Source organism: Hipposideros armiger, unplaced genomic scaffold (genome assembly GCF_001890085.2).
Source record: "Hipposideros armiger isolate ML-2016 unplaced genomic scaffold, ASM189008v1 scaffold_28, whole genome shotgun sequence".
NCBI lineage: Eukaryota > Metazoa > Chordata > Mammalia > Chiroptera > Hipposideridae > Hipposideros > Hipposideros armiger.
The window spans coordinates 5,461,663-5,483,522 of record NW_017731378.1 but is presented as its reverse complement, the minus strand read 5'-3'; the positions used below and the strand labels follow the sequence as shown (position 1 = coordinate 5,483,522).

General features: G+C 34.6%; 1 protein-coding gene across 2 annotated transcripts in view; it reads right to left on the bottom strand.

Annotated features, from left to right (window-relative positions):
• The window catches only part of SLK (STE20 like kinase), a 38,220-nt gene extending 16,366 nt beyond the window's left edge, over positions 1-21,854 (bottom strand). For both annotated transcript variants that reach the window (XM_019636498.1, XM_019636499.1), the window contains exons 1-11: positions 21,604-21,854; positions 11,459-11,623; positions 10,279-10,327; positions 9,370-9,519; positions 8,036-8,108; positions 7,685-7,879; positions 6,822-6,903; positions 5,486-5,614; positions 3,770-5,140; positions 1,609-1,739; positions 1,261-1,384 (exon numbers count right to left, since the gene is read on the bottom strand). In XM_019636498.1, coding sequence (XP_019492043.1) covers positions 1,261-1,384; positions 1,609-1,739; positions 3,770-5,140; positions 5,486-5,614; positions 6,822-6,903; positions 7,685-7,879; positions 8,036-8,108; positions 9,370-9,519; positions 10,279-10,327; positions 11,459-11,623; positions 21,604-21,753 — 2,619 coding nt within the window. In that variant the 5' untranslated portion in view covers positions 21,754-21,854. The remainder of the gene's footprint in view (positions 1-1,260; positions 1,385-1,608; positions 1,740-3,769; positions 5,141-5,485; positions 5,615-6,821; positions 6,904-7,684; positions 7,880-8,035; positions 8,109-9,369; positions 9,520-10,278; positions 10,328-11,458; positions 11,624-21,603) is intronic.
• Positions 21,855-21,860: the final 6 nt, after the last annotated feature.

The following is a 21,860-nucleotide window of genomic DNA, read 5'->3' as shown; positions in this document are numbered from 1 at the left end:
GAACAAAACGACAGCAACTTGTCTGTTCCCCTTCCCCCAATTCCCCAGCGCTGTTCCCATCCCCCAATTCCCCAATAAAAATCTTTAAAAAAAATAAACATTCTATTTCATTGAAAAAACTCTTTAAAAAAAAATAAATAAACATTCTATTTCATTGAAACAAATCTTTCAGTATTATAAATCTACTCTTTCAACAGAAGATTGCTGTTTATATAAAACTTGAGTAACATGCAATTTTGGATATAAGTAAATATTTGTAAAGGGTATTTTCTTTAAAAAATATTAAAAAGCAAAACATTCTGAAAAATATTTGGGGAGGAGAAACACTTGTTATGAAGTTCTGGAAAACAGAATGTAAGTACTATAAAAATACTTAATGAGAACAAAAAGTTCATTATTTTCTTAGGAATTCTCAGTTATGATCCAACAAATGTAATCAACATTATCCCACGTCACACAAAACAATCATTATTTGCAATTACGAGAATAGCAAAAGTACTACTGGGTCGTCGGGAAAGTCAAGACATATTTTTTCTATGTTTTTCAATGCAAAATGCATCATGCCTTTCCCGATGACCTAATATATTCAAAGCATAAATACTGTAACATTTCAAATGATTTTTTTTTCTAACCTAGATTAATGTAAGTTATCAAAATGTTATATCACATTACTAACTCCTTTTCCAACTTCAGGTACAAAGTAAAAATTGAAAGACTCAGTGAAAATTACCCTTGACTAGTCAGCACTAATTTCTCTAGCAGTTGTGAATAGAGATGTGGAAGCTTAACAGTAGGAGCCAGAGAAGTAAGTGTATTGTGAAAAAGCCCCCAAGAAGTTCTAATACTCAGCAAGGTTGAAAGACAACTATTCTATACTGGCTTAAAATCTTGGATTCTAGAAGTCAAATTGTAACACTGAAAAATTATCCAGCAATAGGCACATCTAAGAACTTTGTAAACCATCTACTAGCTTCATGATTCCAGGTTTTATGACAGATTTTAATAAAAATAAATAAATTTTAAAAAATGAGGACACCCATCACGCTATAAGTCAGTGATAGGAAGACCGAGATGAAAGATCCTTTCAGGCAAAAGACAAAAAAAAAAAGTCATACAGAATACAGAGATTTAAAAAAGGTCAAAAATACATTACAAAGCCAGAAAAATCTAGTAATCAGAGAACAAGTTCTAGAACCCACAAGTCGGTTCTTTCTGCACTAAATTTCATTAACAAAATGGTACAAAAATCTAAGACTTTACCATCATTTCTTGCTCAAAGCGTCGGAAAATTTGTTCTCGTTGCTGTTGCAGTTTGCTATTGAGCTGTTGTTGGGCTCTTTGCTCTTCTTTTTGAAGAAATCTTAATTCCCGAAGTTCCTGACGTCTGATAAAATTTAATAGCAATGATTAAGTAAAATAGTAAAAATTACAACTTTGAAGTAATACTTTAAAAAAAAACTTTAAAAATAATTTTTTTTCAAACAGAAAAGTAATAGAAGAATAATCCAAAATTAGCCAAGACTTCATTCGTTTCTCTAGGCTTCAGACTTTGCAGAGGCTGAAAAGAAGTTGCAAAACCAGTTTTAATTATGTTGTTTCTCTACTCACCTAAGAAACCTCAGTTCTTCAGTTTTGGAATCACTATCTGTAACTATCTTTGATGTTGTTACACTCACTTCTACACCATCAACAACAAATTTGCGTGTTTTCTTCAACGTTTTCTTTTGTCTTCTTGTTTCCTAAGTGAAATTTTATTTTAGTTAGGCTTAATACAGGTAATACTAGAGACAGACAACAACAAAACAAAACAAAACTGAATAGCCATGAAGACTACACATACAAAGTAAGAATATAAAGCAACACAACTCACCTGTGGGACCAGTTATATCATCTTAAACCTCATCTGACTTAAACATGACTTTACAGATGGAAGTCAAAATTTTTTCAAGTGAAATTATGCATTTTGATGAAGTGCATGTATAATTTTTATGATCATCATAATCAGGAACAGTGGGAAACAGCAATCACATAAATGACTAATTAGTATAACTTTCACAGGTTAATCATTTTTTTCTTCTTCACTTTTTAGGTTCTCAGATACGTCCTGCTTTTCAGTTTTAGAATCATTGACAAATCACATAAAAATGAATTCCTGGAGCTCACCCCTTAAAGAATCTAAATCAATAGGGCTGAGGGTAGCTGGAAATTTGTATTTTGAAAAGGCTCCCCAGGTAATTTTTAAACACTGCCAGGACTGGGAATCAAATTCCATTTCATCAGCAACAATATCAACAGTCCCCTCCTCCATCTCAGGGCCAGAGATAAATGTGTGATTTTAGTTACTGTAAAGATAGCACCTCTACTGTACCTCAAAAGTGCTAGAGTTGCCTGCTAGCTACTGTCTACAGTTCTTTATTAAGACCAAACTCTTCATTCCTCAACTGGTATCAAAATGCTTTTTAAATACAAATAGAAATAATAGAAGTATAACATTCATACAAACACATTTGGTAAACATATATGTATTGAGAGCAGGTAATTACTTGCTTTTGATATGGGGGAAAAGGATACAAAGCAGAGGGAACAAAAGTGGAATGTGAGCATGCTAAACCTAAAATGCATCTGAATTTTAAAGTTTGTCTTTAGCACTTTCCAGTCACCTTTTTGCAACCTTTTGTTGTTCTGTTCTCCAGGCTCTCAGTATCCTCACACTCCTCTCCCTAAGCCCTGGGCTGCGGCACCCTACATCTCCAGGTTTCCTCTAAAATCTAAAGTGGGCATGCCTCAAAAATAGATCTACCTCCCTGTAACCTCCAAACTTCCCAATTCTTCAGTTCCTACTAAAGCATCCGTAATAAGTATCACCTTAATTCTCACAGAAATATTTGCATTTTTAAGAAAGACTATTCAGTCAATAAATGAACTTCATATTAATGGAATTTGAGTCAGTAAAACAAAATAAACTGAAGACACTCTAGGCAAGACATAATGATTTGGGGGTAGATGGGTAGGCTGATCAGTCATGCTCTTGAGTTCTGTCCCTAAAATCAGTTTTCCTAAGTTGTTTCTGCTTTCCACAATCCTCTCTTCTGCTACCTATCAACCCAGAGTCTTTAATAAGTCCATGGCTCACCTGTATCAGAATTCCACAGGATCTTTTGTTACAAATACTGATTCTCAGGCCCCACCCCATACTTCTACATAGCTCATCCTAGTAACTCTTATGTACACTAGTACTTGAGAATTATGCTCTAAAAGCTGCAAGTGGTCTGGGTTTTCATTTTTGGTTTTGTTTGTTTTCCGATAATGGTTCTCATGGTAGCAGTGATGGCTACGACTCAGGAAGCAACAGTGGTCATCTGTATGGAACAGTGGTAAATGAAAGGCTGTTTATATCTTAAACATGCTTTTAAAAAGGCCCTTCTTTCAATTTCTCAATTCTTTCATATATTATTGATTCTTGCTAAAACAGTACATAGATATGTGCAATAAGAGAACCCAAATCATGCTGAGCAACTATATTATATTGTTTATATCAAGTTGGCAAAAATAAGGAGGTATTAACAAAAATTTTAAAGGTTACATCCAGAATCTCTCTCCTTGGTTCTTTTTAATTAATTGCCTTCGCAGAGGCCTTAAGCATTTTATAGGGTTAAATACTATTACACTGATTTAGTGCTGTTTTCATTTTCAAGACATCAGTTTCACATAAACTCTAAATTGTCAAAATGACAAAGAAAAACCCAAACAAGGACCCATGTACACTTACTTGTAAAGATATTGATCCACTGTCTTTAGTTTTGCTTAGGAAGCTAGAGATGGATAAATTCAAATCAATGCTGCTATTATCAGCAGTGGAACCAGTGCCTGAATCAGTATCATTTTCCTTCTGATTCTCCGACTCTGGTACCAACAGAGTTTCAGTTTTTGATAAAGCGCCTATGTCCCCTTTATTTTCTGCATCTTCAGAGTTGACATTAATGCTGGGCACTGGAACAAGCTGAGGGTCACTGGGCTGTGAAGCAGCAGTAACTTCAGGCTCTGTTTTCATTGGCACTTCGCATGGAATTTCTTTTTGCTCTGTGTCTGTCTGGGTAGTGACTTCATGAGCATCCCGCATCTCACCTCCTAAAGCCTTTCGGTCAGAATCAATCACTGCACTTCTGACCTCGATTCCTTCAGCGCCACTTGACTCAGTGATGTCCCCAACTTCATTTATCCTGGGCTCCTCGCTGGTCTCCACTACGTTCTCGGAGCTGTTGATGAACTGTTCCTCACCTTTACCTTCTACAGATTTTTTATCTATTCCATCAGTTTCAACTATTTCTTTAATAGGAACTTCCTCAGTACCACCAACCTCAGGACCCTCCACGGCTTTACTTGCTAATTCCTGGCCTACTTCAACCATTTCTTTCCCATCATTACTCTGAACATCCTCAGCATTGTTTTCAACTGTCTTCTGAGCAATATCTACTGACTCATTTGTTCCTATCACATTGTTCATATCATTGATCACATCTTTTTGAGTTTTCTCATCTTTTCCCAAATTCTCTTGGGTGTCTTCCTTCGTAAGCTCAACTTGATTGTCAATTACCTGAATATCTGCCTCTTTTTCTCCAGTCTCTTGAGAAACTAAATCCATTGTTTGAATAGTAGAATCTTTAATTTCTTCAGATTTTATAACCTTATTTTCAAGTATCTGTTGCTTTTCCTGATCCCTTTCTTCTTCAGGTTTCAAATGCTGTTCAGTATTTGCTTCTAAAGTTATCATTACATTATTTTCTTTTCCTTCATTGACTGAATTAATGTCTGCTGTTTCTTGGTCTTCTGTGTCAGGTAGACTTTCAAGCTTGGGTCTCTTCTCCTCCCTCCCATTTTCCTTGATTACTGTTGTCCTATCATGGAGTTCAGCCATAGCTTCTAAATGAGTATCATTATTATGTTCAGCAATACCCTTCACAGCTTTTTCAGGCTCATCGGTGGTGGGTTTTTCATTAAGAACTCTGTTGTTAACTTCAGGAGTATTACGCTCTGTTTTTTCTGAGACAGATTCCAAAATGCAAGCATTTTGTGAAAGTTTATCTTCTTCAGAGCTGGTAAGGCTAAGGTCAGACGAGGCACGCTTACTTGCAGGTACTGGCTAAAAAAGATTTTATACATTTTTAGTGTTAAAACATGACTTCAAGACGATAACCAAAACAATGTTTCCAATCTCTATATTTTTATATTATTTAATTCATATGTATGATTTAATGTTTATTCAGTAAAATCTGATGAAGTTATAAAAATAATTTTAAAAACTGACATATCTGCACATAATATGACAAAAATGGGTAGCAAGAGCAAACCTGGTCTTAATCTTTACCTCCAAAATTAAAGGTATTGTACTGCTACCCATCAATTAATCCTTAGATACCGGTGCAATCATACCTCAAAACCCAACTCTAAAAATTACCTAAATCAAATTTCCTTGCTAAATACTGACCAGAGAATTTTCTGTTTCATCCTCCTCCTCCTCCTCTTTGCCATCTTCAACTTCCTCTGTTACTTCAGCCTTTGCCTCTGCAATCAACTCTCGGATTGGTTTGTTGGAATCAACAGTAACAAAGGGATGCTGTTTGATCATTGAAAAAAGCATGCTCAATAACAGCCGAAATGCGTGCTTATAAAGTTGTTTCAAATACATAAAACGTGGTAAAAATATAAACACATGAGTTGGAAAATACAAACAACTTCAGATAATATAACATCTGGGAAAGGGAGGAGGCAAAGGGGATTGAGCAGGAGTGGGGGCTGCCTGCAACTGTATCTGGACCTTTATTTTTACGAACCTGAAGAAAACATGTGAAAAATAATAATGCATTATATCTGAGTAGTAGGTACATGTACTTTTCTGTATGCTTGAAAATTTCATAACCTAAAATTTAAATTAAAATTTAAAGTAAGTTTCCAGTTAGTACATTACCAGTTCTTAACAAGTAACAAGACATGTATAAATCCTGTCTGAAGCCTCAATAAAAGAATTACAAAAAGCTTTCAAGTTATGTTAAACATGTCTACAAACACTTGCTTTCTGATCTGGTTCTAATACTCTTAAGGACAAGAGGACGTTTTATTCATCTCTGTATATTCAGCACTTAACAGTGTCTGTCACAGACTAAAGCCTTCAAATGTGGGGATAGTGAAATAATTTTTTAAAAAGTGTGTTCTAGGGATACATTTATTGCACAGAACAAGGCAATTTTTCCTGCTTCCCTCCTAGATAAACAGATCAACCTAAAACACTATAATGCAAGAGTTACACAGTACTCAACCGAAAAATAACTGCCTCAAGATCTGTCATTCTTTTTTTCCACCTATAATATTATTTGGCAAAGCTTTATTTCAAGTATAAACCAGTCCTGTCATAAAACAAAATTATCCAATCATTTTACCATCATTTTTTAAAAGTCAGCAGTATTTACTGAACATTTACCTTCACGGTAAGAGACATAAAAAAATTAGTTGTGTCCCGCCTCCAAGGTGCCTGCTTTCTAGTAACTGGAGAAACAAGACGAAAGCAACTAACAAAGTGAAAATAACTAACAAAATTAAAAACACACACACAATTAAACTGAATTTAAAAAGCCTGGAGGAATGACTTATAAGCTGAATGCCTTTTAGCAACGGCAGCACATATGTCAACTAAAAATGTATTTGAGTTTCCACAAGGAAACTCAAGTAGCAAGAGAGCACAATGAATGAATCTAAAATTGCATTCTTCTTAAAAAGATGTTAGAACAATTACAGGGTTTGTTTTTGTCATATTACTCTTATCTTACCTGCAGTAGCTGAGATGTAGTCCACCTGGAATCCACATTTTTTTCCAAGCATTTCTTTAGGAAGTCCTTAAAATTTGAAGACCTTCAAAATAAAATTTTAACAATGACATTCTTTTTTACTTTCTTGTTATTAAAAACAAACAAAACTCAGATAAATTATGCTTAAGTTTCATTATCTTGCAATAGTATAAATTCACATAAGAAAAGTAGTTAATGAGACTATTAAGATTTTATAAGTTACTCATCTATAAATACAAGTTAGACATATACAGAGGGTGCCAAAAAAATATATACACATTTTAGGAAAAAAACTATTAAAATTGTAATATTCAATACATACCAATAACAAAAGATGAATACAAGTCACGTTTGACTTTTGCAATTACAAGAGGTGCTCAAAGTGGTTACCATCAGTGTCCAGACACTTCAGATTACAGCGAACTACTGCTTGAGCAATGCTGACCAAAGTGTCCACTTGTATACATTTTTTTGGCACCCCGTATGTAAATTCATAGTTTTAGCCATTGAGACATAACCCTATATTCACAAGTATGCCAAAAATCACAAAAATTCCTCTATTATATTACACTCCACAAATATAGATCAAACACATATATGCCTCACTTTCTCATAGTACAGAAAATAACCTTTTTCTTATAGAACTCAAATTGCTGGTATTTTCAAATTTATGGGAAAAGTTAGTTATAAGAGTCCTTATCGGGTCCTTAAGTCTTGAAAATAAACCAAAAATCAGTTTTCCACTTCATATAGTCTTTGTATCATAAATTTAAGAACCCTTGGAAAGTTGGAAGAATAGAGCATCAAGTTTTACTTCGTAAAAAGCTTTGTTTAGACTATGTTACCATTTTGATGGCTGGGCTAACGTAGGGGGCTCAGATTTTGCTATTTTTAGCAACACTCGCATTGGATTTAATTCATGATGTGGTGGTTCTATCTCGGCCATTTCTATTAAAGTGATACCCAGGGACCAAACATCAGCTTTGTAGTCATACGGTCTGTCCTTAGATGTTTCACACATGACTACTTCAGGAGCCATCCTATGAAAACAGAGAATTGAAAGTAAAGATGTTTAACTTAAGAACAGTGACTGCAAACCACATAAAAGATATTATCTCCAATTATGTAGACAAATTAATGAGTATAACAACTGCTTACATAACTAACACTGTAAATCCATAAAACTGAATACATACCAATATGGTGTGCCAATAAAGGAATCTCTTCTTTGAATTGTCCTTGTGTTTTTAGCTGATACTCCAAAATCCGCTTGAAATAAGTAATCATACAAAAGTGTTACTGATAGTTTTTAAGCAAAGTTCACAAAGGAGGAAAGCATATTAAGTCTTTCACAAGGCCACTCCTATTAAAGGGTAAAAAAAAATAACTTCTCTACCATCCTAATTTTGACCACCCTCTTCCTACCACACCTACTCAAAAAAAATGCCAAAGAAAAGATTCCATCATTAAAAAAAAGAACAGAAGAAAAAAAAGATTCCATCATTAATACACTTAACACCACCATCTTTATACAATCTTCAGATCACAAATTCTCCAGAATTGAAGAAAAAAAAATAATTTTAAAAACCAGTCTATTTCAAAACAAATGTAACTAGTGCTACATTATAATTAATAGCCATAAACGTTTTTTTCTATAGTGTGAAAAACAGAAATTATACCAAAGCAGCCTTTATGACAGCATGTCTTGCTAACGTTTTAAAAAATTCATATCCTGGGTATACTTATCTTACATTTGTATGTGTATATACATGAAATTAATTTCCCATTTAAATTTATATCTACTTCTTATAAAGTTTCATTTATTCCCCCAGTGTAAAAACAAGTAAAAACTGTAGTCCTTATATTTATTTTAAGCATCCTTTTCAGACCTAAGGTTAGTTACTTTGTTAGTTTAGCCAAGATACCATATGTATAAAATAGAATATAAAACTAAACATGGAAAAAGAATCTCACTAGACATGAGTTTTTGAATTAAACATAAAACAAAGTTAGCAGTTTTACATACTACATCATATTCTAAACACAGTAAAACCTTGGATTGCGAGTAACTTAGTTTGCAAGTGCTCTGCAAGACAAGTAAACATTTGTAATACATTTTAACGTGGTAAATGAACGATGTCTTGCAATACGAATAGTTTGTTTCCAGAACGAATTATACTCGCAAACTAAGGTATTACTGTATATTATATTAATAAGTAATAAGTCTACATACAAAAGTTTAAGGGAAAAAAAGAATTAACCAGTTTTTAAAAGCTTGCCTTTTTGAAAACAAACATTCATCCTTTCTTACTTTCTTTTTAAAGTGTCTTTATATTAGTTGACTATACTTAGGAATTCTAGGAGTTAATGAATAGTATCCAAGGAAGTATTTAAAAAAATAATAGGGAATAATTGTCCATGTTTCACATATTTGAATCACAGCAAAACAATATTAAATCCCATACATACACATACAGGGGGAAAACTCAGAGCACAAATTCAAATGTTTTATTTAAGAGAATAAACTTACCCAACTTAATATCTCCATCTAAGGTAAAAAGAATGTTGCCAGCCTTTAGATCTCTGTGGATGATTTTATTATCATGTAAGTAGTTCAACGCCTCTAAGGTCTGTTTACAAACTACTTGTATTTGGGACTCAGTTAATGGTCTCTCAAGTTCTGTAAGGAAAAAGTAAACAAATCTGCATTTTTATACAGTGAAAAGATATCAGCAGGCTATATACCTTTACATCACTGTCAAGGATCATACACAGTGAATTTATTTTAGAAGCACTAAATATCTACAAAGATTATTTTCCTCACATATCACACTCAACCTTTCATCTTAGTTTGTTTTTTTTTTTTAAAGATTTTTATTGGGGAATTGGGGGAAGGGGAACAGACAAGTTGCTGCTGTTTTGTTCTTCAGTCTAGTTGTGGAGGACGTTGCTTTACTGGCCCAACTTGGCACCATCATTGCGCTCTTCCCTGGCGAGGCAGATCAGTTGCCGGCTTCTGAACGGCCGCTCACTGCGGCTGCTGGCCGCTCACGCTGGCTGCTGGCTAAATACAGTAGCCCATGGCAACCCACTGCCACAGGGACTGCAGCCTATGCTGTCGCCAGCGACTCACGGCAGCCCAGCTCCAGGTTGAGCTGTTGTTCAGCATCTTAGCTATGGAGGGCAGTGTCACTGGCCCTCATATGTGGGATCTGAACCGGGGCCCTCTGGCATCCCAAGCCAGTTCCTAACCGTCGCGCCACTCGTCCGGCCCCATCTTAGAATTTTAATACAATTATATAATATAAAAATATAATTAAGCTGATTTCTTAATTGATTGAACTTAACAATGATAGATACATACATATATTTTTTTAAATCCTTTGATTTTTATTAAATGTGATTTAAGATATAAACATAAAGAAAAAATGGTATTTACCAAGCATCACAGCATCCACTGCTCCGCCTGCACAAAATTCAATGAGGATCTGTGGGCAAATAAAAAAGCATGTGTCTAACACAACATTGAGTTTGAGTATTTTTTCTTAAATTTAACAAAAAAGATAAATAGCTATCAAATAACTCAGACTATGGAAACAATATTATGCTAACCATAAAGATTTTCTTTGTCAAAAGTGTTAGGCATCTTAACGATATACATTTGAGAAAACACAAAGACAGCACATTCTGGAAATGGATGCATTTTTGTTAATCACCATTTTGAGTGTCCTTGCTTCTCTAAAATAACCAGGTACAGAATTTTTCTTCAGAACAGCATTATATATCCATTTCATTACCACTGAAAAATTGTATTACTCTCATTTTTAAGGTAACTATTGTGATTTAAGTAATCAAATATATTTTAACTTAACTAGGAATAGAAATAAATCTTGAAAATACAGACTTAAGTTTTAAAAAAATAGAAAAAAATATATATACAAAAGTTTCAGATCCCAGCTCAACTGTCACGTCTTGATGGATGCCTTCCCAAACCTCCCTGGTACATACCACCATGTACCTTTCCTTCTTAACCCTTATCACAGTTGTAATTTTATATTTATTATGATTATTTGGTTAATTAATATCTATCTCTCCCACTGGACTGTCCCTTCACAGTTGTCCAACTTTTTATTTTATAATAGTCTCATGTACTAAAGCTGGACTGATAATATATAAGATAAATATTTAACATCTCTAGTAAGCATTTTATAATTTATTCATGATGTAGAAAAACTTTAGGGTAAGAAAATTACAAACAATTTCTAGGAAAACAAAAGAAACTTCAAAAAAAATTTAAGTGAATGCTTAAATTTAAATTACAAGCAAGAGAAGGCCATCTAATTTCATTTATAAAACTTAATATTCTTAACCAAGTTTCTCCATTTGGGCCCAACATCAAATAACCATGAAATATGGTACAATATGAAATATACATCTGAATATCTGTTGAAGCTAAGGATAATTATGCTGTTAATAAACCTCTCATCAACTCTCATTCAAATAACACAAATAACTAAACAGAAGAGGTAATATATAAAGTAGGCTTTCACAACTTATAAACTTCTTTCAGACAATACACTCATTTTGACTACTCCTATAGAGCAATAGAAAATACTTACCCAAAGATTGTTCTCATAATAAAAGGCATCTAAAAGTTTGACTATATTTGGGTGATCACAAGATGCTAATATATCAATTTCAACCATGTAATCTTCAAGTTCTTCTTCAGATTTGGTGTCAATCACCTTTGCAGCAGCTAAAACATTAGTCTCTTTATTCTGGGCCTAAAAATGAAAGTAGCAGAAATGTCACAATGCATACTTGATTTTTTAATAAACTTGATTTTTTAGAATAGCTTTAGGTTCATAGCAAAGTTGAGAAGTACAGAGCGTTCCCATATACCACCCCCACTTCTACACATGCACAGCCTCCCCCACTATCAAGATTCCGCACCAGAATGGTACATTTGTTACAACTAATGACCTATACTGACACATCATTATCACCCACAGACTATAGTTTACATTTGGATTCACTCTTGGTGTGCATTCAATGGGTTTTGACAAATGTATGACATGTTTCCACATTATAATACCAGGTCTAACACTTAAGTTTGCAAACTCATCCTAGAAAAAGAGCTACAATATCCATTACTAAATATCACTACAGTCACCTTCGAAGTACTCCCCTTGGGAAGCTATGCATGGACACCAGCACCTAGTCCACCCTTCAAAGCAATTTTGAAACTCTTTTTTTTGGAATGGCCATCAGAGCTGTCATCGTATTACCCTTGATGTCCTGAATGTCATCAAAATGTCTTCCTTTCAATATTTCCTTTATCTTCAGGTAAAGAAAGAAGTCCTTGGGGGCCAGACCAGGTAAGTAGGGAGGGTGTTCCAATATAGCTATTTGTTTACTGACTAAAAGCTCCCTCACAGGCAGTGCCATGTGAGTTGGTGCATTGTGATGATGCAAGAACTACGAATTGTTGGTGAAAAGTTCAGGTCGTCTAACTTTTTCACGCAGCCTTTTCAGCACTTCCAAATAGCAGTCTTGGTTAACTATTTGTCTAGTTGATATAAATTCCTAATGAATAATCCCTCTGATATCAAAAAAGGTTAGCAACATCGTTGCAACAAGTTCGCAAACTTAATTGTCCGACCTCGTATCATACAGAATAGTTTCACTGCCCTAAAAATCCTCTATGCTCTACCTGTTCATCCCTCCCTTCTTCCTAACCCCTGGCAACGACTATCTTTACTACATAGTTTTGCTTTTCCAGAATCTTACAGTATGTAGCCTTTTCAGATTGGCTTCTTTCACTTAGTAACACGCATTGAAGGTTCCTTCACGTCTTTTCATGGTTTGATAGCTCACTTCTTTTTAGCATTGAATAATAGTTCATTACATAGATGTGCCACAGTTTATTTATCCATTCACGTACTGAAGGCATCTTGGTTGTTTCCAAGTTTCAGCAATTATAAACATAGTTGCTATAAACATTATGTGCAGGTTTTTGTATGGACGTAAGTTTTCAACTCCTTTGGATAAATACCAAGGAGCACAATTACTGGATCATATGGTAAGAATGTTTAGTTTTGTAAGAAACTGTCAAATTGTCTTCCCAAGTGGATGTACTGTTTTGCATTCCCACCAGCAATGAATGGGAGTTCCTGTAGAGCCACATTATCACCAGCATTTGATGTTGTCAGTGTTTAGGATTTTCACCATTCTAATGCAGGTGTATAGTGGTATCTCCTTGTTTTAATTTGCAGTTCTCAATGACATGTGACGTAAAGTATCTTTTCACGCTTTTTGACCATCTGTATATCTTCTTTGGTGAGGTGTCCATCCAGATCTTTTGCCTATTTTTTAATCAGGTTATTGGTTTTCTAATTATTGAGCTTTAAGAGTTCTTTATATATTTTGAATAACAGGACTTAATAACATGTGTCTTGCAAATATTTTCTCCCAATTAGTGGCTTGTCCTCTCATTCTTTTGACATACTTATTTTTTTAACGAAAAGCCTAAACAGAAATATTATTTAATAAATGCATGCACCATGCTAAGTACATATCTTAATCAGATCTTAAAATATTAATTAGGCTTTAAAGATATTTCAATATTATATATGTCATCATCACTTCAGCAAAACTGCATCTATTATCTTAAAAATACAGAAAAAAATACCAATCTGTTAAAAGCTATTAATAAGCATTTCAATAAATGTCCAAATTCCACTTTTAAGAATTTTACAAAACAAAAAATATGATATACAAAACTATCCATCAAAGCACTGCTTGCAGTAAGGAAAACTGAATCAGCCTTAACATCCATTCATAAGAACCTGCTTAAATCACTCAACATAATTCTACAATGGAACATTAATATTTCTTAAGATGCAATAACAGCCATAACACATCACTGAATGAGAAAAAAGGCAACTTACTAAACATAAGAGGTTATATAATTTTACAGAAACTACACATCCATTTTCACATATGAATAGCTGCATAAGAAGTATCTGGAAAAACATCATTGGTGAGGATAGAATTTCAGGTGCTTTGACTTTTTCTGTAGTTTTCATATTGTTTGAACTTTTAAAAATGGACATTCATTATTTTTAAAGAAGCATTAAGTACTTTAAAATTCAGTATACGGGAGATTTCTTAGTGATCTATTATCTAACCTTGACAATGATGATGAAAAGAATAAACAAAGCATGTATCAGCCTGTATATCGGAATGTTTTATCAAGAGAAAAATTCTGAGATGTCCTAAATTAAATTACGGCAGACAGTAGAGTGAGAGAGAAACAGGGATAATTAACCAGCTAATAGCTGTGGGTCAACTAACAAAAGTCTGCTCACATTCCTGAATGTATGTTGGAGCTTTGAATCAACCTCCAGGGTGTATTAGCTCACCAGTAGACACCACTGCATACTGCGTGACTTTCCAGACTGTGACCCACAACCAATCAAGAAGTAATAAATATTTCTTCCTTACAAACTGTGTACTTATCATAGAACTGCCCCCACTTCACCTTTTCCCGCCCCCCTTACCTGTAGCCAACGTAAATTCTTTCAAAACAACTTACATGTTTCTTCCCCAAAACAGAATGTATATGAGTATATTCCAATAAGGAAGAAAAACTACCAATTAAACTATGACAATACTTTATCATTTAGAATTTTTATGTTATACCTTTTTAAAGAACTCTTTTGGACCTATTTAGATAAAAAATTATTACTGTGTATCTATTATCCTTGTGCATACATAAATAATTAAATACTTTGTATTTAAGTTTTACGCTTCTGAATTACTTTTTCACTCAGAGTTACCTCATATCTGTGTTTTCCACACAATATCATTCTCTGGCCACTAAAAGTCTTGGTCCTCTAACTGTCTCCAAAATTTTCTTTGAAGCCACTGTCTCCCATTTTGCAATTATAATGCTCATACTATTTTCTTGGTCTTACCACAGGTGCTAAAAGATTTTTAGGTAACAACCAGGACTCACATTCTCTCTTCAAAATGTCTTTAAATAGTTTATTAATTGAAACATCAAGGGATTGCAACTGTATGACACTAGGGATACAACTAAGTTCAATGACAAACATATCACAACCTCTACTTGGCCAATAATAATACTAAGGCTTCAATCAATAAAGGACATATCCCAATTTCAGAGATGCTAAAAAGCAAGAAGTTCATCATAACTTCTTGAAGTTCATCATAACTTCAAGAAGTTCATCATAACCAGTTCATCATAACTGGTGAAATAACAGCATTAAGTTTGTATCTCTAAGAAAGACACTACAGTTGAGCCAATAATAATAAGTAGAATTCACCCTCCCCTCAAGTCAGAGAAAGTAAGCCCGTGAGAGATAAGCCCTTCTCTCACCATTTTACTGTAACACTGTGGGAAGAAAGAGACGAGAGGAACTGTCCTTGAAGAGGAACACTACACTTGTAAGATGAAAGCCCTCGCAGGAGACCAAGGATATTGTAAGTGGAGTTACAAGTCATCCTACTCCTGCATGCTTCTACTGCTGTCTTGAGAGATTTTAAAGATGTGTCTTTTACCTGTGAATGGAATGGCATGAACGGGAAAAAATAACTAACGCTAGATAATATCTGAAGTTCTTTATAGTAACAAATTTCACTATTCCGCTCCCTGAATATAATGAGTAAACCAACAATGGTACCATTTGGTCTAATAGAAGTAATAAGTAAAAGCTACATTAGAAAGTACATTGTTGCTTGAAAATAACTTGATTATTCATCAGGATCTGGTTCTAGAGAACTCTGAACCCAAACTGAAATAAACACTGATTGCATGTGAGATTACACTTTAAAAAAATATAAGGAATATAAAGTGTTAAAAAGAAACAGTCTCATCTATCTACTACCTAAAAGCATGAAAATTCTTCACATGAAGACTTAATGAAATAATTAAATAAATGTTAATAAAAACAAGAATGAAATATCAAATACCCAGATAGTACTTTAAAGAAGACATAACTTCTATTGATAAAAAGTTTTCAGAGCTCAGTCGTGATCACTTAAAAATCACTGTATTTTTATTTTCATGAACCATGAATAGAGCTTGGCCAGTTTATATAAACAAATAGGAGGATACAAGGAAACATAACTTATTAAGTTTCCTGTACTGGTTTCATGTTCTAAACGAAGTAGGGTAAAAATTACATCCTCTTATATTACTCGTTTCAACAATGGTTACCTTCCTGGATGATGAGGAACAAACCATTTTTAAATTTTCGTTTATTTTCTTTCTATATTTCTACATTTTCTAAGACTATGTAATACCTTCATAATGAGAAATATATTTTAAAAACATTCTCAGCTGGAAATCAAAAGACCAGCACAGAAAATATATAGATGACTTTAGTATCACAGAGGTGTTAGTCAATCAAAAGAGGAAGGAAAAAAAAAATAGGATGAATACCAAAAGAATCTAAAAAGCAAAGACAGAGAGATGAATTCATTCACTTCAATAACCATTAGGATTGAGTCTACTGATTTGGATGATTCTGATCTCAAGGTTGAGAGCTCAAAGATATTCCTCCTCCAAGACAAGAAGACCCTTACTGTCCAGTGCATAAAAACATTCAACCATAACAGAAAATAAAAACTAAACAAACCAAATCAGAGTTCATGAACATCTAATACATGGAAAGCATTAGTTGGAGGTGTAGAAAACACAAAGACAAACGGCACCCCACAGACATCTGTTCTCAGAAAGAAATGCAAAATAAAAATCTATTAACGTAAGCTCAAGAATTGGCTGCTAAAATCAATTCATTCTTTCAAAAAATACTTAGTGAGTACCTTCTATATGTCAGGCACTGTTCCGGATGCTGACAGTGTAAAAAAGGTACAAAATCCCTCTGTCCTTGTGGCACTTGTAATTGTGGGGAAAGGACAGTCCATAGGCAAATTAAAATATAGAGAGTATGTTAGTGATTAGCACTACGGAAAAAATAAAGTAAGGTAATAAGAAAGATAAGATGGGCAGTGGGCGGGGGAGAAGGAGCTCACAGGGAAGAAGTTACAATTTAAATAGGGTAGTCAAGTTAGACTTCACTGAGAAGGTGATATTTGAGCTTATCAGTATCAGTAAAGTTCAATGATTGTTTTTTGAGCTATGTAGTTAAATTGGAAATTTTAGTATTTTGCAAAAAAATAGGATATAAAAATCAAGTATACTATTCAATAGTATCCATTATGCTATTAGATGATAGTCATTGAGCAATTATCTTGTGCCAAGCACTGTTCTCTGCACCCTCCATTTATTAGCTTATCTAATATTTGTACTAATCAGGGTACAGCAAGAAAAAAGAAATCACATTATATTAATAGAGAGAATTTAACATAATTATTGACTCTGTTGTTAACTAGGTAACAAAAAAGATAAAGAGAGAAAGTGAAGGGCCAGGGAGGTAACAACTGCAGGAAAAGGGTACTACCGTAGGACCAACGGAGCCAAGAGAAGGGACTGGAATTATTAAAACTCAGAAGCTTGGAGGAAAGGTTCTGCAGAGCGGAAACTCAGGTCCCTGAGGAAAGAATGCTGCTCAGCTGCTGCTGGCATCTCTGAACTTGGAAGAAGGTTCTTATGGGACAAAGGTGCCTTTTGAGAAAGAGGGTACCAACCAACTGGAGCTAGTATCATAAAGGGCTGTGATGAGACGAGCTCTGTGAGTGGTGGGAAAACTACAAACTGGATTCAACTGCTGTTGCTGGGGTGAAGAATTTCCACCAGGATGATAGTCATAGTAACAGGAAAGCATACAGGGAGCCCACAGGAAACAAAGAGAACGGTGAAGTCCTCCCTCCTCCTCCTCCACCTTGTAGCCTCCCTCTAGGGCTCTAGACTTGTGCAAACTAAAAGTGAGCAGCTGGCAAGGCAGGAATATGATTTGCAAAATGGTTAAAATCCAGAATACACTATAAATAAATAAGAAAAAGACATCCAATAGACTTGAACACAAAAGAAGAAATCCAATTTACCAATAAACCTATTAAAAGAATTACTTATTAGTAGTCAGAAAAATGAATTAAAACCACAATTAAAAATTATAATATCAGATTGCCAAAACTGAAAAATTCTGACAATGCCAAATGTTCTTGAGGATGCAGAGCAAGGAAATTTTCATACGCTGCTGGTGGGAGTGTAAATTGGTATAGTCTGCCATCAACTAGTAAAATTAAAGATACACTACCCTATAACCCAGCAATCCTACTCCTGAGTTAAGTATTAGCGAAACTCATGCATATATGCATCAGTATTGTGTATAAAAGCCAAAAACTGGAAACAATTGATATACCAATTAACAGTATGTTCGTAAATAATTTAACCATATAATAACTAACTACAGCTCTAGGTGATAACAAAGATGAACCTCAAAAACAAAATGCTGATTTTGAAAGAGGCAAGATACAAAAAGAATACACTCAATATGATTCCATGCATATAAAGTTTAGTGCACACAAAACTAAATTTATAATGTTTGGGGATAAACATCTAAATGGTAAGCTAAATAAAAAAGCAAAGAAATGAATAACTTAAAGATAGAATAATGGTTTGCTTTAGGGGGAGACAGGGATCAATTCAGAAGGGAGATAGGAGGGATTCAGCAGTAATGGCAGAATTCCTTGACTGTGATGATTAATATGAGTTCATTTTGTTATTTGCTAAATATACACATATGTTTTTGTACTTTTCAATACGAAGATTATATAGTTCACTATTTTAAAAAAGGTACACACCCATCAGTGCCATAAAAAGAATCACTTTCATCCAGCATAGTCAGGAGTTCAGCTTCAATTCAATACATAATTTTATGTCACTTTTTTTTCTTGTTAATAACAACAGAATCCAAAAGTTGAAAAAAATTGTGAGGGATATTACATATTTTCATTTATATGTAAAATACTACATTAAAAAGAGAAAATAAAAAGATAAAAAATAAATAGATAAGTCAGAAACTTAAGAGAGAAAATAAATTGAAAATAGGGAAGACTTTTCAAGTAAGGAAGTAACTGTTACAAAGTTGTGTAGAGATGAACTGAGTGGAAAGAATATAACTATATGATGGAAAAATGTTTCACATTTAAGTACCCAAGATGACTGTCTATTTACAATTTAATCTTTGTAAGTTATTAATTTCTATAAACAAATGTTAGAATCAATTTTAGAAATAGTTTTCTATTATGTACAATATTAAGGTTTGATAGTTTTTCCCCCCCACACAGAAAAAAGTTTATAAATTTAAAATTTCTAAAGTATCTTGGAAAACAAAAACTTTTCAGAAAAAACAGGTCAGATAAGTTTAAATTTTCCTTTAAGAAAAACTCAAGAGCCTTGGAAGCAAAGTATAGTGAAGTGAAAAGATGCAAAGAATTCATGCTCTTCAAATATCACACTAAAATAGTAATCAAGCCCAGAAAATTATCCTTGACACAATTTTATAGTGTTCAATTTCATGGAATAAGTCTGTTTTTAAGAAAATTTTCAATTGATGTCTCACTATACAAAGATATGTTACATTTTGCAGTCGTTAAAGAATTAAATCACAGAGCATTAGTAGGACCACACAATCATTCCGTGCCATGGGAAAATAAGAAAATGGTTCACCTATCTTCATAGGTCCCTTTTCCTGCCTGTCCCAGCCTATATTTTGCTTATGAGCTCTAAACGCAATAACAGTAACTTCTACCATTTACTGAGCCCTTTTTATGTGTCTTATATTATCTCCTTTAATTCTCACACACTGAGGAGCAGGTCTTACTGATGAAGAAAGTGAGACATGGAACAATTAAGCAATTTGTCCCTGCTCACAGGCTGCTATTGAGGGAGCCCAGAATAGTGCAACTCCAGAGCCAGTGTCTTAATACTAGTGTTCCTATTCAGTAACACATTTATACCACTAAAACTGCCCATAATCACCAGCTACCGGATTCCAGAGACTTTGAGGATTTATTTTTGCCTTTCCTAGATAACTGCATACTCACAGAACACTAATGGGTGAAGCAATCTAAACAAACGTTTAGGGAAATCTATGATTTTCCAGCTAAGAAAACGGAGGTCCAGAGAAGTTAAGTGCTCTGTTCAAGACCACAAAGCTGGTTTGTGACAGACTGCACAAAAACACAATTCTTGACTCCCAGGAGTGATCTTCCCATTGCACTAAAACCTTTCCTACCATGCATCTACAGGGTAAGCTCTTGCTGAAACGCATCCTCTACCCTCCACACCAGTACTGAAGTTAACTTTGCTAACTTGCACAGCATACAGTAACTTCAATAAAACGCACATGTATTATAGTAATATACATTCTTTCAGCAAATATATAGAGAGATGCACTATGTGCTAAGGCAACTGAAATAGTCATCAAGTCCAGAAAATGTACACCATAATTTCTGATGAACCCAAATGCACATAATTTTTGCCCCGGCTTTATCATAAAAACACAAACACATTAATATGACAAGTGCCATAGCAGCCATGTGAACAAGGTGTTCGAAAGCACGGAGAAGAGTGGATATTTCAGCCTGAGTAAAGAATGAGCAAGACTAGGGGCTGTGAGTTTCATCTGAGACAGGGCAAACAGAGAAGTGTGATGGTGCTTAGAAAGGAAGAAAAAACGCTATCACTTTTACCAACAGACAGTAAAGTAAAAAACAATATGAAACATGGGTCAGAAGACCTGAGTTCAAATCCAGACTGTGCCTTTGAACAATTTCTGAGTCTCAGTGTCCTCTTCTGTGAAACGGAGATACTATTGAGCTGCCTACCTTACAGGGCTTTCGTGGGGCCAAATTATGTGAAAGTGCTTTAAAAACTACAAAGTCCTGTATAAACGTAAGTTATTTATGTTTTCACTTCTAGGCAACCCTGTGGGTCCTTCCCCTAACCTGTGTCTCATAAAAATCTCACCCTTCAGGATGAAAATATTCCAATGACATCATTCATATACTCCTTATGCGGTAGTAAACAGTTGACGTTAATACCTTCAGGTTGAAGCATCAGATCTTTCTACTGATTTTGTGTGTGTGTGTGTGCGTGTGTTTATTTTCTTAAACGCTGGCACTGACTTCTAGTCAATGCTTACTATAATTATATTTAGAAACTAGGACCAGATGCAGGTTTTCTTCTGGAATTTTTCTATCAGAGATTCCATTCCATTTTATAGTATGTTGTCAAGCAACCAGCTCAAGAATAGTCTGCAAGCAGAAATCACTTTGCTCTCACCCCAAGAGACTGGTTATGTTTTAGCCATAGACACAGCTCTAGGTCCTGGACCCTAAAAAAAAACTGTTTTCGTACAAGCACACATATGATTGCATACAAGTAGACAAACGTAAGTCCACCGAAAAGTATCATGAGTTTCTGTAATAAGGATGATTTTAAAATACTTAAGGACCACTGCCTGACCCCTGCTTTGAATTAAAGAACGCCATCATTTCCTTTAAAGTTTGACAGACTAAACTGTATAATCTCGCCTCCCTTTAACAATCAACTCTTTAAACTACATGCAGGCCCCATTTTGTTCAACCTTAAAACCCGACTGTCTTAGCTGCTCCTTGGATGACAACCTAAAGTTCTAGTGCCAGTTTACGAAGTTAAAAGGGGCAAGAGATAGAGCCAAGGGACAAGGGGGACGAGAAATCCTAGTGCCACTCCGGGCCGGTGGCTGTTTTATCTCACAAGCGCAACTTCCCTTCTTCTCCCTCTTACCTTGTACACTTTCCCAAAGGCTCCGTCACCCAATTCTCCTATAATTTCCCAAAACTCCTCGGGATTCAAGTCCCTCTTCACATGCTCATACTGCTTCTTCTTCTTCTCGATCCCCAACTTGAAGATCTTACGGAAATTGAAGAAGGACATTTTTCCACCCAACAGAGTTCCTGGCACTTAAGGACTAAAACAACAATAAAAAGGCAAAGTTTCTCCTCCTTCCTCTCCCGCGCGAGCCCGGCGGGCGACGGCGGGCG